General features: G+C 41.9%; 1 protein-coding gene across 2 annotated transcripts in view; it reads left to right on the top strand.

The window, feature by feature from the left end:
- Positions 1-12,266: 12,266 nt before the first annotated feature.
- Positions 12,267-18,672, top strand: part of FRMD8 (FERM domain containing 8) — a 65,626-nt gene continuing 59,220 nt past the window's right edge. Inside the window, exons 1-3 of one of the 2 annotated variants that reach the window (XM_078671079.1) lie at positions 12,267-12,459; positions 15,047-15,188; positions 17,628-17,709. In XM_078671079.1, coding sequence (XP_078527205.1) covers positions 17,628-17,709 — 82 coding nt within the window. In that variant the 5' untranslated portion in view covers positions 12,267-12,459; positions 15,047-15,188. Of the gene's footprint in view, positions 12,460-12,547; positions 12,654-15,046; positions 15,189-17,627; positions 17,710-18,672 lie in introns of those variants that run through there. The other variant, XM_078671080.1, reaches the window with a different exon arrangement.

Here is an 18,672-nt window from a genome sequence, read left to right as displayed (position 1 = left end):
AGTACATGTATTCACCTCGCTACTGAATTATCTGACCAGATCTGCAAGGCTACTGGAGAGAGTTTTGAGTGTTAAAGAGATACTGCATTTTGGACATCATCCAAAAGAGTGTATTTTACTGAAAGTCAAAGATAAACATACACTTTGAGCATTTTTTGTTCTCAAAATCTGGACTACTATAAAAAGGCCGTACTGCTGCCGATCTCCATAAAGACGGGGCAAGGTTGGTAGGTTTGCTGCAAGATTGACTTGACCTCGGATAAATTGGTGTATCTTGTGAGTAAGGCAAAGATTATCAATTGGTAATCTTGAATGGAGGGCGGGGCATAAATATTATGGCAAGGAAAAATAGAACTATGAGCAATGAAGATTAACTGTAAATTATCTGGGATTATCAGCATGGTCCCTAATTTTGAGCAATACCAAGCCATAAAAAAAGTTTAACAAACCTCTCCGACCAAATTATGCTGTGTCCAAAAAGCAAAGTACCATAAAATGACAAAGTTTAAAATTACTTCAAAAATACCCCTCCTCAATGGAAATCTAGAAGAGGCAGTGTTGACAGAAAATGGGAATTCTGTATCAAGGTATGAGTTGCTTGAGAAGGTCACCCCGTAGTACACGCTGAGCCACTGCTGATCTTAAGAGCTCAGTTACAGAGAGCCAAGAATAATTCCCAAGGCACAATGGGTTAATAGGGCTATCATATGAGCTTGGGATGGTGGGTGTGGCAAATACATATTTCATTAGCACCTGCATGCGCTCTTGCTTGCAAGAGATATTGTATCCAACTAGGGCTTGAAGCCTGTCCATTGTTTAACATTTGTTGTCACTCTTATTTGCTGTCTTTTAATTGGCCAGCGCATGCTGGCCTCACTTCCTCTTCTTTTGACTGGAGCATGGACCAAGTACTGTTAGCTGCCCTTCTGCAGATCGCATTATGATTGAGGTACAACATTTATTTTCCCTGTCTATGTTGAACCTATTGCAGCTACATTTGACTATGCCATACACAATGTTAAAGAGGCCCTTTTATTTTTTTTAATGGATGTTTGTGACAACAGAAGGTATCTGCTTTTGTTATGACAACTGATGTTATCTGCTACCAAATGTATTTTCACAAAGACATGGACACAATTGCTTTTTTATGAAATGCTATTTTTTGCCAAATGCCTTTTTTTTGTTGCTTTTTCACGCATGGGGAGACTAATTTTCTCAGAATCACAGGGGTGTTGTGGCGAAGACCTAACATGCATTGGCAAAGCCAATAGAGACCTTTGAGACTATGGTTTCTGCAATTGTCTTTTTTCATGCTGTGCAGCATGACAATTGCTGACTTTGGCTTTATAGCAGTGTGGCTAAAAATAATAATAAAAGTGCATTATCCCCGTGTAGTGTGGGGTCACAACAGAAATCCAGGAAGCGATTGTGAAGAAGAATGAATAGCTTATTTATTAAGCAAGTAATAAGAATATATATATATATATATATATATATATATATATATTCACTGAAAAAACCATAGGTTATAGACCATATATAGTTAGGAATTAGCATTTACAAAACCTTGAAAATTCACTGAAAAAACCATAGGTTATAGACCATATATAGTTAGGAATTAGCATTTACAAAACCTTATTTTACTCACACAAAACCATTGAAATTCCATATATAGTTAGTTGCACTAACTATATATCGCGCACCCGCAATCCACTGCTGATGATGTCACATATTACATCATTCATGACATGGTCAGTGACATCACTGATGACATCACTGATGACATCTCAAATGACATCACTGACGACATCTCAAATGACATCACTGATAACATCTCAAATGACATCACTGATGACATCACTGATGACATCTCAAATGACATCACTGATGACATCACTGATGACATCATCCAGTGACTGTGTGTTTCTGTAAAGTTAAAATGTGTCTTACATATTGAAGAATGAGTGGAAGTATAAGTGTCTGGACAAAGGATTTAGTAGGTGCATGACTGAATGTATGAGTGAGTGATTAAATGTGTCTCACTGAGTGCATGGGTTAGTGACTAAACTGTCTTAATTTGTGCATCATTATGTCTGTTGTTCTGTAAACTGCTGCATGTGTTGATCAGTAGCTATATGATTAACTATATGGGTTACTGATTGATTGTCCAAGTATTTGTATGGGAGACTGAGTGTGTGTGTGGCTGGCTGGCTGGGAGGTGTGTGACTCTGTGCAGATCAATGTGTACTTGTATCAATGATTCTATAAGAAGGTAAGTATGTGTTAGTATATGTTTGAAAATGTAAGGTGCTCTATGTTTAACTGTATAGACAAGAAAATGGAAGTGTCATTGATTCTTTAACAGGACTGACTACGTGTGTGAGTAACTCCATGGATGAGTGGCAGACTGTGAGTGTCTGTATAGGTGTATGAGTGCATATGATAGTGTTGTAAAGATGAGTGATTGTATGTATGAATGATTGTATGGGTGAATGAGTGAATGTGTGTGTAGACATAGCAATCAGTGAGTGCGTATGTAGTAACTAGTATTGGTGTGTCAATGGTTTCAAAAATTATACTCTGTATTTAACACTGGGTGAAACAGAGGTTATATTAAAATGTGAGGAGATGCATTGTATTGTCACATGAATGATATCATCAGTGATGTGGTCATTGATGTCAAATCAGATGTCATCAGTGATGTCATCAGTGATGTAATTTGAGATGTCATCAGTGATGTCATCAGTGATGTCACTGACCATGTCATGAATGATGTAATATGTGACATCATCAGCAGTGGATTGCGGGTGCGCGATATATAGTTAGTGCAACTAACTATATATGGAATTTCAATGGTTTTGTGTGAGTAAAATAAGGTTTTGTAAATGCTAATTCCTAACTATATATGGTCTATAACCTATGGTTTTTTCAGTGAATTTTCAAGGTTTTGTAAATGCTAATTCCTAACTATATATGGTCTATAACCTATGGTTTTTTCAGTGAATTTCATTGGTTTTTTAACAGCTAATATCTGTAGCTGTAAAATGTATTCTTCTTTAAATCCAAAAATATATTTGATATGTTTATGAATAATTTTTTTTTAAAATATTTTTTTTTCTTCGTTCCCGCTTCGCGAATCGGGAAGCTTCCCGTTAGCTGACCTTGATGCCGCGAAATAGACCGCGAGCCGGTAAACGTTTCTTTACCGCAACTGCCGCGTTAGAAAACAACATCGTGACGCCTCCCGTCCGCATGACGTTTCACGTTGTCGCGTGATACGTCATATGACGTGCTACGTTAGCGAACTGGTACGCGAAGCGAGTCGCAAAGCGCAGGTTTCTGGAAGCAAACCGGGAGGCCCTGCAAAGCGCTTAACGTAAACACAGCAGGTCATGTGACTTGGTAATAACACTTTTCATTGGTTCATTTCACTTTTGGTTTCCTAATGATGTAAGACTAGGTCATATAATCTAAAATGAACACTTTTCATTGGTTGAGAACTCTTGTTTTTCCCAAATGATGAAAATCCCTCCTTCTTTCCTCACTCTGACTTTCATCATTGTGAGAGAAAGACCCTTTGTGATCACTGAGCAATGGCTTCTTTAGTAGATTCAGCTGGTGCTTCCCCACCACCTCCACCACATCCAAGGAAGAGTGGACCACCTGCTCAAGTTATAATTCAACAAGAAGAGGAAGAAGAGGAACAGAACGACGAGCACGAAGAGAGGCAGTTTTTGCCTGAGGAGCCCAGGACGTCTCACCGGAAAGAAAACTTCATTTGGCAATTTTTTTAAATTCCCAAAGGTCAGAAAAAAGTAAATGCAAATACGTAACTTGCCTTATATGTCAAGATAGACTGTCCAGAGGAACCGAGAAAAAATACAGTTTCGGAAACTACACAATGCATCGCCATATGACTAGGTGGCATCCTAACAACTACAGTGCTGCACAGTTTCGGAACGACCTAGATAATCTCCCTATTATGGCCAGAAGATCTGTTGTACCGGAAGTAACGGGACCAGAGGGCAGGGAGATGGTGCCAAATATACAAATGAGATTTGGTGAAGTAAAACACATCTGCGTATATTGCGATGGATTCATTTGCTACGGAGAAAGAAGCATCACTCTGATCAACAGAGCTATTGACTATCATATGCAAGTTTGTACGAAACGCCCAAAATAATAAATACTTTTTTTTTGTTTTGTTGCTCCTGTTGAGCCCTTTACAATGAATCGTTTTCATTGCCCCCTCCAAGAAAAACCCCAAAAAATATAAAACTGTTCACAAAAATTCAAAAAAAGTAAAAAAATGTTCAGAAAAATAATAAAAAAAATATAAAACAACAAAAACAATAAAAAAAAAAGTTCTTTTCAGAACTACCTCCCCGTTATTAAAAAATTGGTACAATATTTGGAACTGTGCCAACCTCTATTTCTCTTAGTTCGCTTCCCAGTTCGCTCGCCGGTACGCGAACCGGAAGCGAACCAAAAACAGTAAGTATAAGGGAAGGAAACAGACACTTATGTTAAAAGAAAGACAGCTATAGGGGAGTAAACTAGAGATACTATTACCCGTAATCCACTGCTGATGATGTCACATATTACATCATTCATGACATGCTCAGTGACATCATCAGCAGAGGATTGCGGGTTTTTTGGCAACGTGCCTTATCCACGGTTTAATAACGCTGCCTTTTGCTTTATATAAGTTTTCAAATTGTATGAAATATATACCAATAGGTCGTTATGAACCTTTAGGTAGTGCTTTTCTTCATGAGGTCTGGTCGCTTCCATACACATACAGATGTTTCAAAGATGATCAAGAAGTTTATCTGAATGGAGAGGAATGCACTGAGACGCCAGATCATTCACTAATGTGTAGGCACATACAGTTACACGGTTCATGCAACAAACACCGACCAAATATGGCTTGCGTGTTGCAAGGCACGCCAGTTCCTGCTATCATCCCCACGTTCAAGTTGTTGGAAAATGGTAGTTATTTGATGCTCAATAATGAAGATTGTTCTGGGTTAATTAAAAGTATTCCTTTTATCGTAACAGTAAGTGAACGGGTTATTTGCTGCAGAAATGTTCTATTTCCTCCCACACATGAACATAGGGAGTTTTCAATCTCGCCACAAATACCAACCTTGGGAGCAGATTTCAACGGCATGGCAAGAATAAGAGCTCTTTTGTCTCAGAGAGAGGTGGCCTTGAGTTCGGCCCGTGAAACTTTCGTGCTTCACATAGCGAACACCCGTACAGAGGTGCAGACCCTTTTCAATTCAGATTTGCCTTTCCATTTCAGCAAGATGGTTCGGACTATCTTTAACGCATCCTCCACAAAGGCCCTGGCGCACTTTTTTAAAGTTGTTACCAGTGGTCTCGTGACTTCATTTGAGAAAATCTTTGGAGTCATCCCTGCTTTCTTTCATTCTATTTTTTCCACTCTGCTTCGTGGATTGCCATTTTTACTTGCATTACCAGCGGACGCTCTTGTGCTTTTTTACATTTTTAAATATGGATGTCCCTCCTATGCAACCTCCCGCCCTGCAGCTGCTGACACTGTTCCGCAATCGCATGCTAGAATATTATGGCACAATGCCGTTGGCGATATTAAGCACGGCATATGGATTATCTTTTCGATTCTCCTACTTCACCTGTGTCCAGCCTGTATTTCACTGCCTGACCTGTGATTTCGATTGGGCCATTGATTTGTGTCTCTGCGGACCGGTTTCTCCTGACGTCGACTTTAATCAGCTGATGACTCCTATCATTACTCACGAGTTGGTTTGTCCTGGCGAAAGGATTATGGCTGTGGCATTGATGCATGGACTAATTGGTCCCTGGAATTTACTGGCGGCAACACAGTCTTTCTTGGAACAGAGCTTTCTTGAAAACCCACCGAGCTGTCCTCTGATGGTGATAGAGGATCCGGTGCTGGGAGAGCACGTATGTTCTTTTCCGCTTTTAAATTGGATGGCTGAACTCTTTTCGGATGAAGACGGTGACTTCCTATTGGAGGCTGTTGCAGCTTATTTTGCATACACAGTTATGTCATAGACCTTTTTCATTTTTGATATGCTGAGTACTAGCATTTCATTGACAATTCATTGACTTATTTGTCAAGTTTTTATTATTTAGCTTGCCTATTGGCTTAAGACTCGATAAAGTACTTGGCTGTTTTATTTTTCTTTAGCATTAAATTTTCCTAGTTTTTAATATTTTACCTTGCGGACCGTCCACATATAAAGTTGCAATCTGCTCTCATGAGATGGCACTTCTATTATCTTATTCAGTTCGTTTCCGGATCATGGGGAGGTGTCATCTAGGTCCTGGATATCTTTACACCGTGTTAAGTTAGCATGGGCTCATTACCGGTTTAAACGCCATTTTTCCTTTTTTGCAACTTCTGCACACGACACTTAGTTGTTGCTTTAGCTTTCAACCTAATAGTTCTTCGTGATTTACATGAGAATAATATGTTATTGCTCTACTATCTGCTTTACTTGTTAAACTATATCTGTACAGCGAGTGCTGAAGTTTCAAGAACAACACGATACAGAATTGTTATGAGGTCTGATCTCCACGACTTCATACTCATAACATAAGTGCAGCTTCTGCCAATTCTGGGCATGAGGCGGGTTTTATATTGCTTTGCCGAACACACATACATAACACTTGATGCGGTTCACATGAAGAGAGAGCTGGTGTATGCTGATGTGATTCCTTCAAATCTAAGACACTAAAGTATGGGCACGCCCTAAACCAACACAAAGAGACCTTCTTAGCAAATAATATAATATGTGTATTAGGGAGGGTGAGATATAAGCAGCCGCGGGCCGTGGAGGGAGTTACGATGGGGCAGGGAGGCGGGGAGGGGGAGGGGCAGGGTGGAGCCCTCTCCACCCTGCCCCTCCCCCTCCCCGCCTCCCTGCCCCACCGTAACTCCCTCCACGGCCCGTGGCTGCTTATAAGTGTTGATAACTCTTATTCATTTACAGCATGTTAACATACTGTCACCATTCGCTTTTTATGTACTAGTAACTATGCTGGTAATTTTGCTACTGATAATATGTGTACTTGTATTATCTAAGATACTACGCCTGAGAAGACGGCATTAGTAAATGAACATTTCAAATACACATGTGTTCTTCTTAACTCCATGTTCTGGTTTCTAAGAAATATATAACGACCGACTGTTCATGAGTTCCACGTATCCTGAGGTACTATAAGTTCATATTCTGGATTGTCTAAACATTGAGAGTTTGTTATATCCAATGTGACACTGTACCTAGCTTGCTAAGGGGTTTTTGAGTACTAAGGTGAGTTTTGGGGCACCCTAATTCGCCGAGGTTCCAATCCTCTGTCCACAGTTCTGTGTGAGAACAGAAACCCTGCAACAGGGGCACCCCCGACCCTTCCTGGAGCTTCATCACACTTGCGATACAACTCCAGCAATGCGCCACCTTTACGGCACAGTTACATCACGCATCTGTGCTGTTTTTGCCCCATGATGCGCCGCATTGTAAATGCAGCACACCATAGGTGACGGAACAGCGGCACAGAATGACTAACACATCCCTGGTGATGCGCCAGTCATCATAAATCTATCCCTATGCTTCTTATCTTGTTCGAGATGAACCGCCATATGTATCATCAAAGTTTTTTGCATTTCCTAAATAGCGAACTTTAAGGAATAAATAGCGATTCTTTACCATTCCTAGTTTGCGATTAGCTATTTGCTAATTACAAATTACCCATTCATTTCCTTCATTTCCATAGGGCGGTTGGACTCACTTTTAGCTTGAACGGCTGAATGGATTTCCACGAAACTTGGCAAAATTGTAGGGACTGGTAGCCCGATGTGCCTTTGCTATGTCTCAAGATATATGCTCCAGTGGTTTTTACGAAAATTAACTTTGAAAAATATATATTGGGCTACATTGGCCTATATATATGTTGGAGCCCAAATGTAGCCCAATGTAGCCCAACGAAGCCCAATGAAGCCCAATGTAGCCCAATGATGGCCGCCAGAGACAAAAAAAACAAATGTAGCCCAAATATCAGCCAGATGTAGCCCAACTATAGCCCAGTGACAGAATGACCAATCAGCTTCGCAAACCTCCGTTACGCGAAGCGGAGCGCTGTTACAGATATATATCTTTTTTTGAACGTTAATTTCTCAAAATCCACTAGAGCACATATATTGAGACCTAGCAAAGGCACATCGGGCTACCAGTCCCTAATATTTTACCAAGTTTCGTGAAAATCCATTCAGCCGTTCGATTATTATTATTATTTATTTTTTTTGCCCCGCGGGGCCCTTTTAAAACCTCCACATCAAACCTAGGGGGTCAGCGAGGATCTACTATTCCCCCTTATGGTCATTTGCCCCTTCGCTTTGGCCTCCTCTTGTCTCTCGATCCTACCGAGAGACAAGATGGCGGCCGCTACGGACTGTTTGGAATGTTGACAGACGCCGGAGAACCAATCAGCTTCGATTCACAAAGCTCCGTTGCGCGAAAAGTACGCGTCCTGGAGCGCTGCCCGGTCCGCTGTTACAGATATATATCTTTTTTTAAACGTTAATTTCTCAAAATCCACTGTAGCACATATATTGAGACCTACAAAAGGCACATCGGGCTACCAGTCCCTACAATTTTGCCAAGTTTCGTGCAAATCCATTCAGCCGTTCGGGCTAAAAGTGAGGCCAACCGCCCTATGGAAAACTCAATGTTAAAAACACGTTTTGGGACCCCCCTTTTTTCTCGGCCCCCCCTTGACGAACCCCCCCCAAATTTTCAAGGGCTGCTCAGAAACAAAATGTGATCCTCTACTCAAAGTAACCTTATCAACGGTACAAGGGTACGATGACAGTGACACTCACAGACCAGATCACAAGATGTGAAGAACCAATAACGTGAGTCACCCCTGGTTTAGGATTCCCATCAACGGTCTTGTGATGATCAATGTTATCATTTGGTAATCCATATCGGGTATTGTGTCTCTAGATCATTGAGACCGACATACCCAGATAGCCAGATTCGGGGTAGCGACCCACAATCACTCGGTACTACCACATGATGTTGATGTGATGGGAAGTGCAGTGTAAAAATATATGTAAGTGGTGGTTTAAAAAAGGATGGGGAGCTCAACCAAGGTAAATTTAATAATTGTTGGCCCCTTCCCTAATAAAAACAAGAACAGTAAAGTATCATCATCGCAGTCCACACAAATAGCTGCGAGGAGACCAACATGTTTCAGCCACTCAAGGTTCACTCCTCTGGCTTTCGTCAGGGTCTCTGTTCAAATAATCTACTACTGCTTACAAGTGAATAAAGTGTGAAAAAATATACAAAAAAACACACACGCACGTGAAAACCAGTAAAGGATATAATGTTCCATAAACTGTGTCAACTCCTCTCTTCGGCACCTGGTTGCAATTATACTGTGTAAGGAGGACAAACGTACAGGAAAGTCACAATCAGCTACACTGGTCTGTGATAAACATAGTATTGTTTTACAAAAATGAATCTACTTGCTTACTCACCCAGGGTGTCCGGGGAGTGGACCTCACCTCTTCCTGGACCTGGCTCAGGATATGTGAGACCCTGCTCTACAATAACACAAACCGGCTGCGTAAATTACAAAGACCAGGAGGTCAAACATTAATTTACTCTGGCGGTCAAAATACTGTGTATGGAGCTCATTAACAGCCATCTAAAGATACTCCAAACCAACCTCTCTCCACTCCACCATCAACTACAGGCTGAACAACTGTTAAATACAATCAACCTTTAGTCCAGCAATTAATCTGACCAAATGATGAACAGCCTGATACATAGATAAAAAGATAAACCAGCTGTTAGACCAAGAGGCCCAATTCTCCTACCTGTCCGTCGTTGTCTCAGGCCGTGACTGAGTCAGGGGGAGGCACAGTCTCTCCTGTGCACTGACTACTTCACTGTGCTGGTTGGTATCATCCAGCCTATCAGACCCTGCAGGGGAGTGGCCTAGTCGCTGCCTACCCAGGGAACTCTTTGTTCAACATTGCCAGAATAGTTGATCTGGCACTTAGACTAGTACAAGTGCCCATCGCTATAGTCAGGACTCAACCCAAACACCCGGTGCTCAGTAATCCCACTTCCTCAATCGCCAGCTCATTCCCGGCATCCCGCTCGTATTCTCGCGAGACTCGCTGAACTACCAAATGACGTCACGTCGGCCATTTTAGTAGTTTGATAGTCCCGCATTTCGGACCATCTCAAATTTAGCCACTGAGCACCGGGTGTTTGGGTTGAGTCCTGACTATAGCGATGGGCACTTGTACTAGTCTAAGTGCCAGATCAACTATTCTGGCAATGTTGAACAAAGAGTTCCCTGGGTAGGCAGCGACTAGGCCACTCCCCTGCAGGGTCTGATAGGCTGGATGATACCAACCAGCACAGTGAAGTAGTCAGTGCACAGGAGAGACTGTGCCTCCCCCTGACTCAGTCACGGCCTGAGACAACGACGGACAGGTAGGAGAATTGGGCCTCTTGGTCTAACAGCTGGTTTATCTTTTTATCTATGTATCAGGCTGTTCATCATTTGGTCAGATTAATTGCTGGACTAAAGGTTGATTGTATTTAACAGTTGTTCAGCCTGTAGTTGATGGTGGAGTGGAGAGAGGTTGGTTTGGAGTATCTTTAGATGGCTGTTAATGAGCTCCATACACAGTATTTTGACCGCCAGAGTAAATTAATGTTTGACCTCCTGGTCTTTGTAATTTACGCAGCCGGTTTGTGTTATTGTAGAGCGGGGTCTCACATATCCTGAGCCAGGTCCAGGAAGAGGTGAGGTCCACTCCCCGGACACCCTGGGTGAGTAAGCAAGTAGATTCATTTTTGTAAAACAATACTATGTTTATCACAGACCAGTGTAGCTGATTGTGACTTTCCTGTACGTTTGTCCTCCTTACACAGTATAATTGCAACCAGGTGCCGAAGAGAGGAGTTGACACAGTTTATGGAACATTATATCCTTTACTGGTTTTCACGTGTGTGTGTGTTTTTTTGTATATTTTTTCACACTTTATTCACTTGTAAGCAGTAGTAGATTATTTGAACAGAGACCCTGACGAAAGCCAGAGGAGTGAACCTTGAGTGGCTGAAACATGTTGGTCTCCTCGCAGCTATTTGTGTGGACTGCGATGATGATACTTTACTGTTCTTGTTTTTATTAGGGAAGGGGCCAACAATTATTAAATTTACCTTGGTTGAGCTCCCCATCCTTTTTTAAACCACCACTTACATATATTTTTACACTGCACTTCCCATCACATCAACATCAACATCATGTGGTAGTACCGAGTGATTGTGGGTCGCTACCCCGAATCTGGCTATCTGGGTATGTCGGTCTCAATGATCTAGAGACACAATACCCGATATGGATTACCAAATGATAACATTGATCATCACAAGACCGTTGATGGGAATCCTAAACCAGGGGTGACTCACGTTATTGGTTCTTCACATCTTGTGATCTGGTCTGTGAGTGTCACTGTCATCGTACCCTTGTACCGTTGATAAGGTTACTTTGAGTAGAGGATCACTTTTGGATCCCTTATGAGACCCCTAAGTTTGTAGTTGTTCGTTGATTTCTACGGGGGATAATACTTAGGCATGGTCTATAAACATCCCTCTAGCCCTGCAAGATAGTGTGTTTTTTCCAGAAACAAAATGTGCCATTTTCCTGAAAATTTCAGCCAATTCCGTCCACAAACTCCAAAGTTATTAGACATAGAATTTTCAAAAATCCCATAGAGAAAAAATCCTAACTATATATACCTACTGGCGACCGCCAGTAGGTAATATATATATATATATAGCTCACAGGATGAGCGACTGACAGGAACCTAAGCCAGTATTAACTGCTACAAAACGAACTCTACTAACATGACAAAGATAGAATTCCACTACAGAACAAACTTCTTAAAGAAGCAGAAAAACGTACTTACTACACCCCGGCTGCATCATATTGTTTAAAAAAAAAAGTTTGATCCACACTACAAATCATCCGCACTGATGTACAGCATGACCACTAAACTGGCAGTTTGCTTAGAAAATGTCACTCCTAAACTAAGATATGGAAATGTCAGGAATAGGCAAACTGATTTAGTCAGGGCTGTATCTTCAGCATATGAGTTTTCACCTATACTTTCTTGATTATAATGGGCTTGTTTTGGTAGCTCTTGCTCTTGGCTCCTTTTCACGGGGAGTTGCGCTTGTTTCTTGATGCAGACCTGGCAACTTTTTCCACCAGTGGGCGGGCTTCAGCGAGATGCTGACTCTTTGCCGAGTGACAGAGTGTGCTGTGTTGAAACCCGTGCCCCCGGGGCTGCTGTGTGTCTGTCGGAGCGAGCCAGGGCCCGAGGCCAGCGGGAGGCACCGGTGACAGCGAAGAGGACCCGTGCTGGTGAGTGGACGCCTCAGCGAGGCTCTCCGTCCCGGAGTTTAACGGCTGCGCGCCCTGTCAACCGAGAGCCACCCGGCCCGTACCGCATGCGGAAGCTGCGGGTCTCGCGCCTCGGAATGTTGTGGATGGGAGTGTTCCGGGGCGACCGTTGGGATTCGGTCTTTGTCCGGTTTATGCCGTTGACGCCGAGCTGTGTAATAAAACAACTTGTGGCCTCGTACCCGGCTATTTGTCTTTGTGCGGGGGTTGTTCAAGGGGGTTCGGGCTCCCTCCAGAATACAGACACTTGACTACGAGTCCTAGCTTGGTTCTTTCCAGCTCGGGGTCTCCCCACACCTTGTTGCCTTCAGAACATCTGTGCGTGGAGGGTGTAGGTCGCCGTCCTCCCCGGGCTGTCTGTCAGAGGGACTGTCTCACCTATCCGGTCTGCTGCCTACTTTCCACAACTAGGGGGATTGTCCCTTCCTACTGCTCCCTCTTTCCCACACTAGGGATTATCCCCTCCTGCAGCCCCCTTTCCCCATACTATAGTAGGGTGACCAGGCGTACCGGCTTTTCAACAGCTGCCCCAGCAGATTTAGGGAAATTTAGCTCATGTTCTCGATTTTAAAGAGGCTCGAAAGAAAACGGAGCGAGGTGTATTTGTATGTGTTACAAAGCAGGGATAGTTAGCAGCTATCATAAGAAAGCATTTTAATTAACAATCTCTAAAAATTGCGTTTTATTTATGTTTTTACTGCCTCTTCAGAAATTCTCTGCTGAGGGGCTCCGTCATTATGTGCGCTCGTTTGAAGCAATACATTAGACCTTCTATTTCTGTATAATGTCCCTAATTTTGGCTTTACAATTCTGGCCACCCTACACTATAGAGCTTGTCCTCTCATGCTCCCCCCCCCCCTTTCCTACACTGTAGAGATTGCCCCCTCCTGCTGCCTGCTTTGTCTCCAGTGGGAGATGTTTTGGGTGAAGGGACTTTGGTCTGACGCAACTTCTGGTTGTTGCTACTGCCTCAAAGACACTCCTTAGAAACAGGATGACCAACTGCAGTGCTTAGTGGCAGGTGCTGCTGAAGCACCCACACCTCTCCCTCCCTAGACGTTTAGCTCAATGATATATCTCGCTTATCTAGCTGCGTTGTATGCCACCGATACATATTGGCTACAAAGGTTTCTTCAGCTTTCCAAATTTAAATGGAGCCGTCAACTCGGAGTGTATTGTATGTAATGCCCTTGACCCTGCGATATAATGCCTCTCTTCCAAACAATGGCGAAATTAGCTATAGCATTTTGGTCTAACCAACATCACTAGTGTCTTGATTCATGGCAGGTGTTAGCTATCTAGTACAGGTTCTAGAGCCCTCAAACAGTTCTGTACAACCTCGTTCAAGAGGGGCAATCGGAACCCGACAGACTTATATATGCTACATTTATGCCGACTGAAACGGCTCCTCGCCTACTAACGCTGTCCAAACTGCATCCACCATCCAAACTGTATATATCCTCGTTCACTAAGCACTGAAGCAGCCTAGCTCGCCGGGCAGTGTGTTTCTCAGCTGCCAGGTTTCACGGAGTTGGTGAAAAAACACTAGTGTACTTTTCTTTTTGTCTGACTCAAGTTGTTACATATGTCAGCACATTTCCCCCACCTGGAACCCACTGCCATAAATAAAGATTGTAGGAGGTTCATTAGGTGTTGTGTGTTTATCTTCAGGAAAGGGTGTGTGCCAGTTCACCTTTCACTCTTTTTCTGCGTCCAACGGTGACCACGCCATTGCGTAAAGGCCTGTCATCCCACTTCTGCCACAGATGAGTTACGGTCTGAATGGTACCGCAACAGGTATATTCATGAATGCGCCCCCAGCCCCCACACGATGTTTGCAAAGTGGAGTTTCTGTAGGGGATGATTGCAACACTCCAAGTTTCACAGAGGAAAACAAGCAATGTTTTTTCTTCTGTCTGCATTCCAAGGTGCCATAGTCAGAGTGGTGCAGTTAGACCGCAGATGATAATACCACTAGTATCCATATTTACAGGGACTGGTATTACCTCACCAAAATAACAGCCTGTTTTAATGAAGGCCTGCGTTTTTGGTGGGAGGCTTGGTCTTACCACACAATTAACTCAGTATGATGAAACGTGCAGCAGAGGTCTGTGTTATTAACTCTGGTGTAAATCTCCACAAGATCATCTCAGATTGTCACTCCTTTGACGTTGAGTACTGTTCAGTTAAGTAATTACAATGCACGTTGTGTAACAACCAAGAGTCAATGTAAATCGTTTTTTACATGCTGCATACTTAGCCTGAAGAAGTCAAAGTTTTCATTGCTTTCTTTTCACTTTTTCAAACTGGTTCTGTTAAATTTAGGTTATTCATTGCTTATCCCTTTGTAAACCCAGATACACATTGATCTAACTAAAATTTTGTGACTATAGAACATGTAGTGAGAAGGGTAAAATTATGTCTTGTAACAAAGTTTATGACGCCCCAGAAGTGGGACGGTCTGTACTATTTATCACATGATAGTGTTTTAAAGCGGAATATGCCTGACCCAATTAAATGTAAAATTTTCATTTAAATTCATTATAAGTGGCGGAGAACCAAGAAAGAACGTTTGTTGTGGTATATGAGAACCAACGATCAAAATACTGTTCTGCCTGGGTTAACCACGAAGAACCCATATCAAAGACACGCTGAGAGACCATAGAAAGCTATCAGAATTTTTACTTAAGGTAGGTCATTTTCAGTTGCTTTGCTTTCTCGCATGTGTTTGTGTCCGATTTTAGATTTATTGCAGATTAGTGTGTTTTGCTTAACTGTGGAAAGTCAGTGCGTCAAGCCTTGGCACCATGTTGGTGAAATAGAAGATGTAGAACCCACAGCAGTTTGCAGGAAATGTACAATGTGTGGCTTTTTGTACTAGGGTGTTATTTCCTATTAAATCCAGGCTGTTTAAAAATTGTATGTGATTTGTGCAGGATTTAATTTAGTAAATTAACGCCATGTGTTTCCAGCACTACTTTGTAGAGCTATATCAGACTAGATTCGTCTGTTTGTTCATGTTTCTGATTTGTATTGGCTAATTTTGAAGACAAAGTAGCGTGTTCAGCGTTTCATTTCTATGAGTTCGTTATGTTTTAAAAGGGGAGAGGACTGTGCAGAGATAAGTGAAGTTTAAAATACCAGTTTTTAGCTCAGATTGAAGCATTTGGTGTTCTTTGCATCTTGAAATCCCTTTGTATGTTTTTACCATAGTCGCCTCCTCACACAAACGCACACTGAAGCCAATTTCTTTGTAAGCAATTAATATAGAGGCAGGTGGCATTGACATTTGGGACATAGTGACAGCATCACACGTGCCACTGCAATTTTGATTCCACGACAAGTAAAGAATGGCTGTCTGACAGGAATATGTTTCAGTTGGCAGGATCACCGAGTAATTCAAATTTTCTCCTCTTAGATATGCAGTGATCTTCCAGTCACAGGTTTGAGTCTAGGCAAGCCAACTGAACCCTTCCCATTGAGTACCATCAAGCTATAGTCACATCGCTTTACTTGCAATAATTAGAAATGGCAGCAGTGTATGGTTTGAAGCGCTTTTTAAAAAGGGCTATTTAGCCTGTATCTGTATCACTAAAATGTGTTTAAGACGTTTTATGCTTTTATCGAAGTGTCAGAGTAAACACATACAGAAATTAAGAAATACAGGTAACCTGTTAAATTAAGGTGTCATCATAGAATTTACCATGGCTAGTGTTAAACAGAGCAGATGATACATGTATTTGTCCAAGGCAAGCAACCTCAGGGTGAGCCTGAGCCTCGCCTATGGCTGCTTAGGGCACTGGTGTCTGCCATAGTGAGAGGTGTAAATGCCACAAGAGATGGCTGTGGACTCTGGGTAGAAGCAGTGAAATCGGGCATTATGGTTTCAGATACCTGGTTCGTAATTGAGTCTTAGACGTTAAGTAATTTCATCAGGGAAATATTAAACCAGGTAATCGTAAAATTATGGTGGAGGAATAAAGGAGCTGTATCTGCCTAAGGGGTAGATAGTTTATTAACATTTTGAAATACATTTTTAGCAGATTGGATGGATTGTTGATTCTTAATCTTTTTACAACTCTAGAAACAATTTTTGTTTTTTCCTGCCGTTTGAGTTCCTTAATCAAGTTAGATAGACACTTGTCCACAAGCAGATATTCAGTAAGCCATTATTTCCCAGTACATAATATATTCTTGTGTGGCTAAAAGAATGCAAGGCCTTTTTGGTTCTGTCATGGTAGATGGCAAATTTGATATCACTTGATATCCACCTTCCTGTTAACCTTTATCAGACATGTTTACCTAAGGTATACGTTCATGTGTCTTATGCCAAGATCTGCTAGTGATTTTTATCTTCCTTCGCAGGCTGTCTTTGATAGCATAATTTGTGAAAAGTATTTTCAGAATGATTCATCTATTAATTACGCGGTAGGAAGGCTACCTAACCATTAACACTCTATCTGCAGAGAAGTCAAGGTGATGGCCAGATTTATGTGCTAGTCCTTTAACCTTTCAGAAGAGTTTCCTGGTTAGCATGGCTTAAAGTAGCATGTTCTCTCCCATTGTAGAGTCTGAGTGTACCCAGATAGGAATGGCCTGTAATAGTAACAGTGTAGATGGCTTAAGACTGAGGGGCATGATAGAATGGGCACTCTGCAAGTCTCTGGATGATTCTATCTAAGCGGTGATACTCTGACAACTCTTGTTAAGTCAGTGAATGAAAGCTTACCGGGTTTAATGATGCTAATGGCAAGTCACAATGTCACCACAAAACCAGAGTCTCAGAGTGGTTCTTATAGTCAGTGTTCCTAGGATATGTGTTGTGGCCACTGTCATTGTGGCAGTATTGAATGCTGTAAACCTAGAAATGGGGCCCAGGAGAATATGTAATCACGATGGTACCTAGTGAATCAACTGTTATTGAACTGAGGAGTCCCAAGTGATTCACCTCCAGCATCTAGGAAGTAAGCATTGCCTTCCCTACTTTCAAATCCATGTTCATGGAAAGTAATAATAATTGACATGGTATGGCTGAAGTGTTGTGGTTTGACATGTTGTTTATGTATATAGGATTTGTGTTGTGTAATAAATATTCAACCATAATTTACAGTCATATAATCCCTTTCTAGATGGACGGGAGTGAAGGAGGGTTTCCTCCTGGATTTCATGAGCAGACGCAGCGGAGCAGCGTTTCTTCGATTGGGACCAGATGTAGGTAACTTCTTTCATTGTAGGGATGTAGTCTAAGCTTTCGCAAACGTGGAGTAACCCATCTTTACTTGAAAACTAATTTTTCGTTCTATAAGAGCATTCAGAGCATGCCACCAAAAAGGTGCGATTCAATGGTTATTTGGGCGCTATAGCTGGTAGTAAAAGCTATTGTCCTTAAATTTCCCATTGGTACTTCACAAATAACATTGCGGGCCCAGGTTACAGTGGTCAAAAAGACTGCAGAAGGAATAGAAGGTAATCTGAGATGGAAGTGACATGTTTACTTTCTCTAGTTTCCTCTTTGTGCTGTTCCCCTAGACTCCGCAGCAAATCGGATGCTGTTGAAGGGTAAGGGGGCGAGGGAGGCGGATCATCGTGAAAGTTCACAGAGGAAGAAAAGTGAAAAGTGTTTTGGTGAATCTAAGTACATATACAATTTGCACCATTTCCCAGTACTTTTCCATTTTGTATGTTGGTTTCCTATTTCTTTGTTTTAGTATTTTTTACTCCTTGTGTTATGCTCTTAATCATTTTATTTTAGAAATTATGTACATACGATCTATACCGTCACATTTGATACATCCCGAAAGAATGCTGTTCAATACAAATCTGGTACAAACAAAAAATAGTAATTTTTGGTAATGGAATATTTGAAAAGTACTAATAAGATGCATGATCTAGATGCATTAATAGACACAGCCTATAAGTTACACTTCTCTTTGATGAACCACTTCAGTGCAGGCAGTAATTTCCTAGGCAAAAATATCTCCATATCAATCAATAAACTTGGATGTGTAGAGAGTGACTATTCGCCCGCAAATGTATCCAGGCACGGGGTTCGTGCTGGGATCAGTTGAAGATCCAGGTCTTGTTCCTAATCTGAATTCGGTGAGAGAGGGTGATGTTCAGAGGTGCAAGGAAAAGTTATTCCAGGACTTTGAAAGGAAGGAGAAGGAGCGTCCT

Source organism: Lissotriton helveticus, chromosome 12 (genome assembly GCF_964261635.1).
Source record: "Lissotriton helveticus chromosome 12, aLisHel1.1, whole genome shotgun sequence".
Classification (NCBI taxonomy): Eukaryota; Metazoa; Chordata; class Amphibia; order Caudata; family Salamandridae; genus Lissotriton; species Lissotriton helveticus.
The sequence above is the reverse complement of the archived record's forward strand: the minus strand, read 5'-3'. Positions and strand labels throughout refer to the sequence as shown.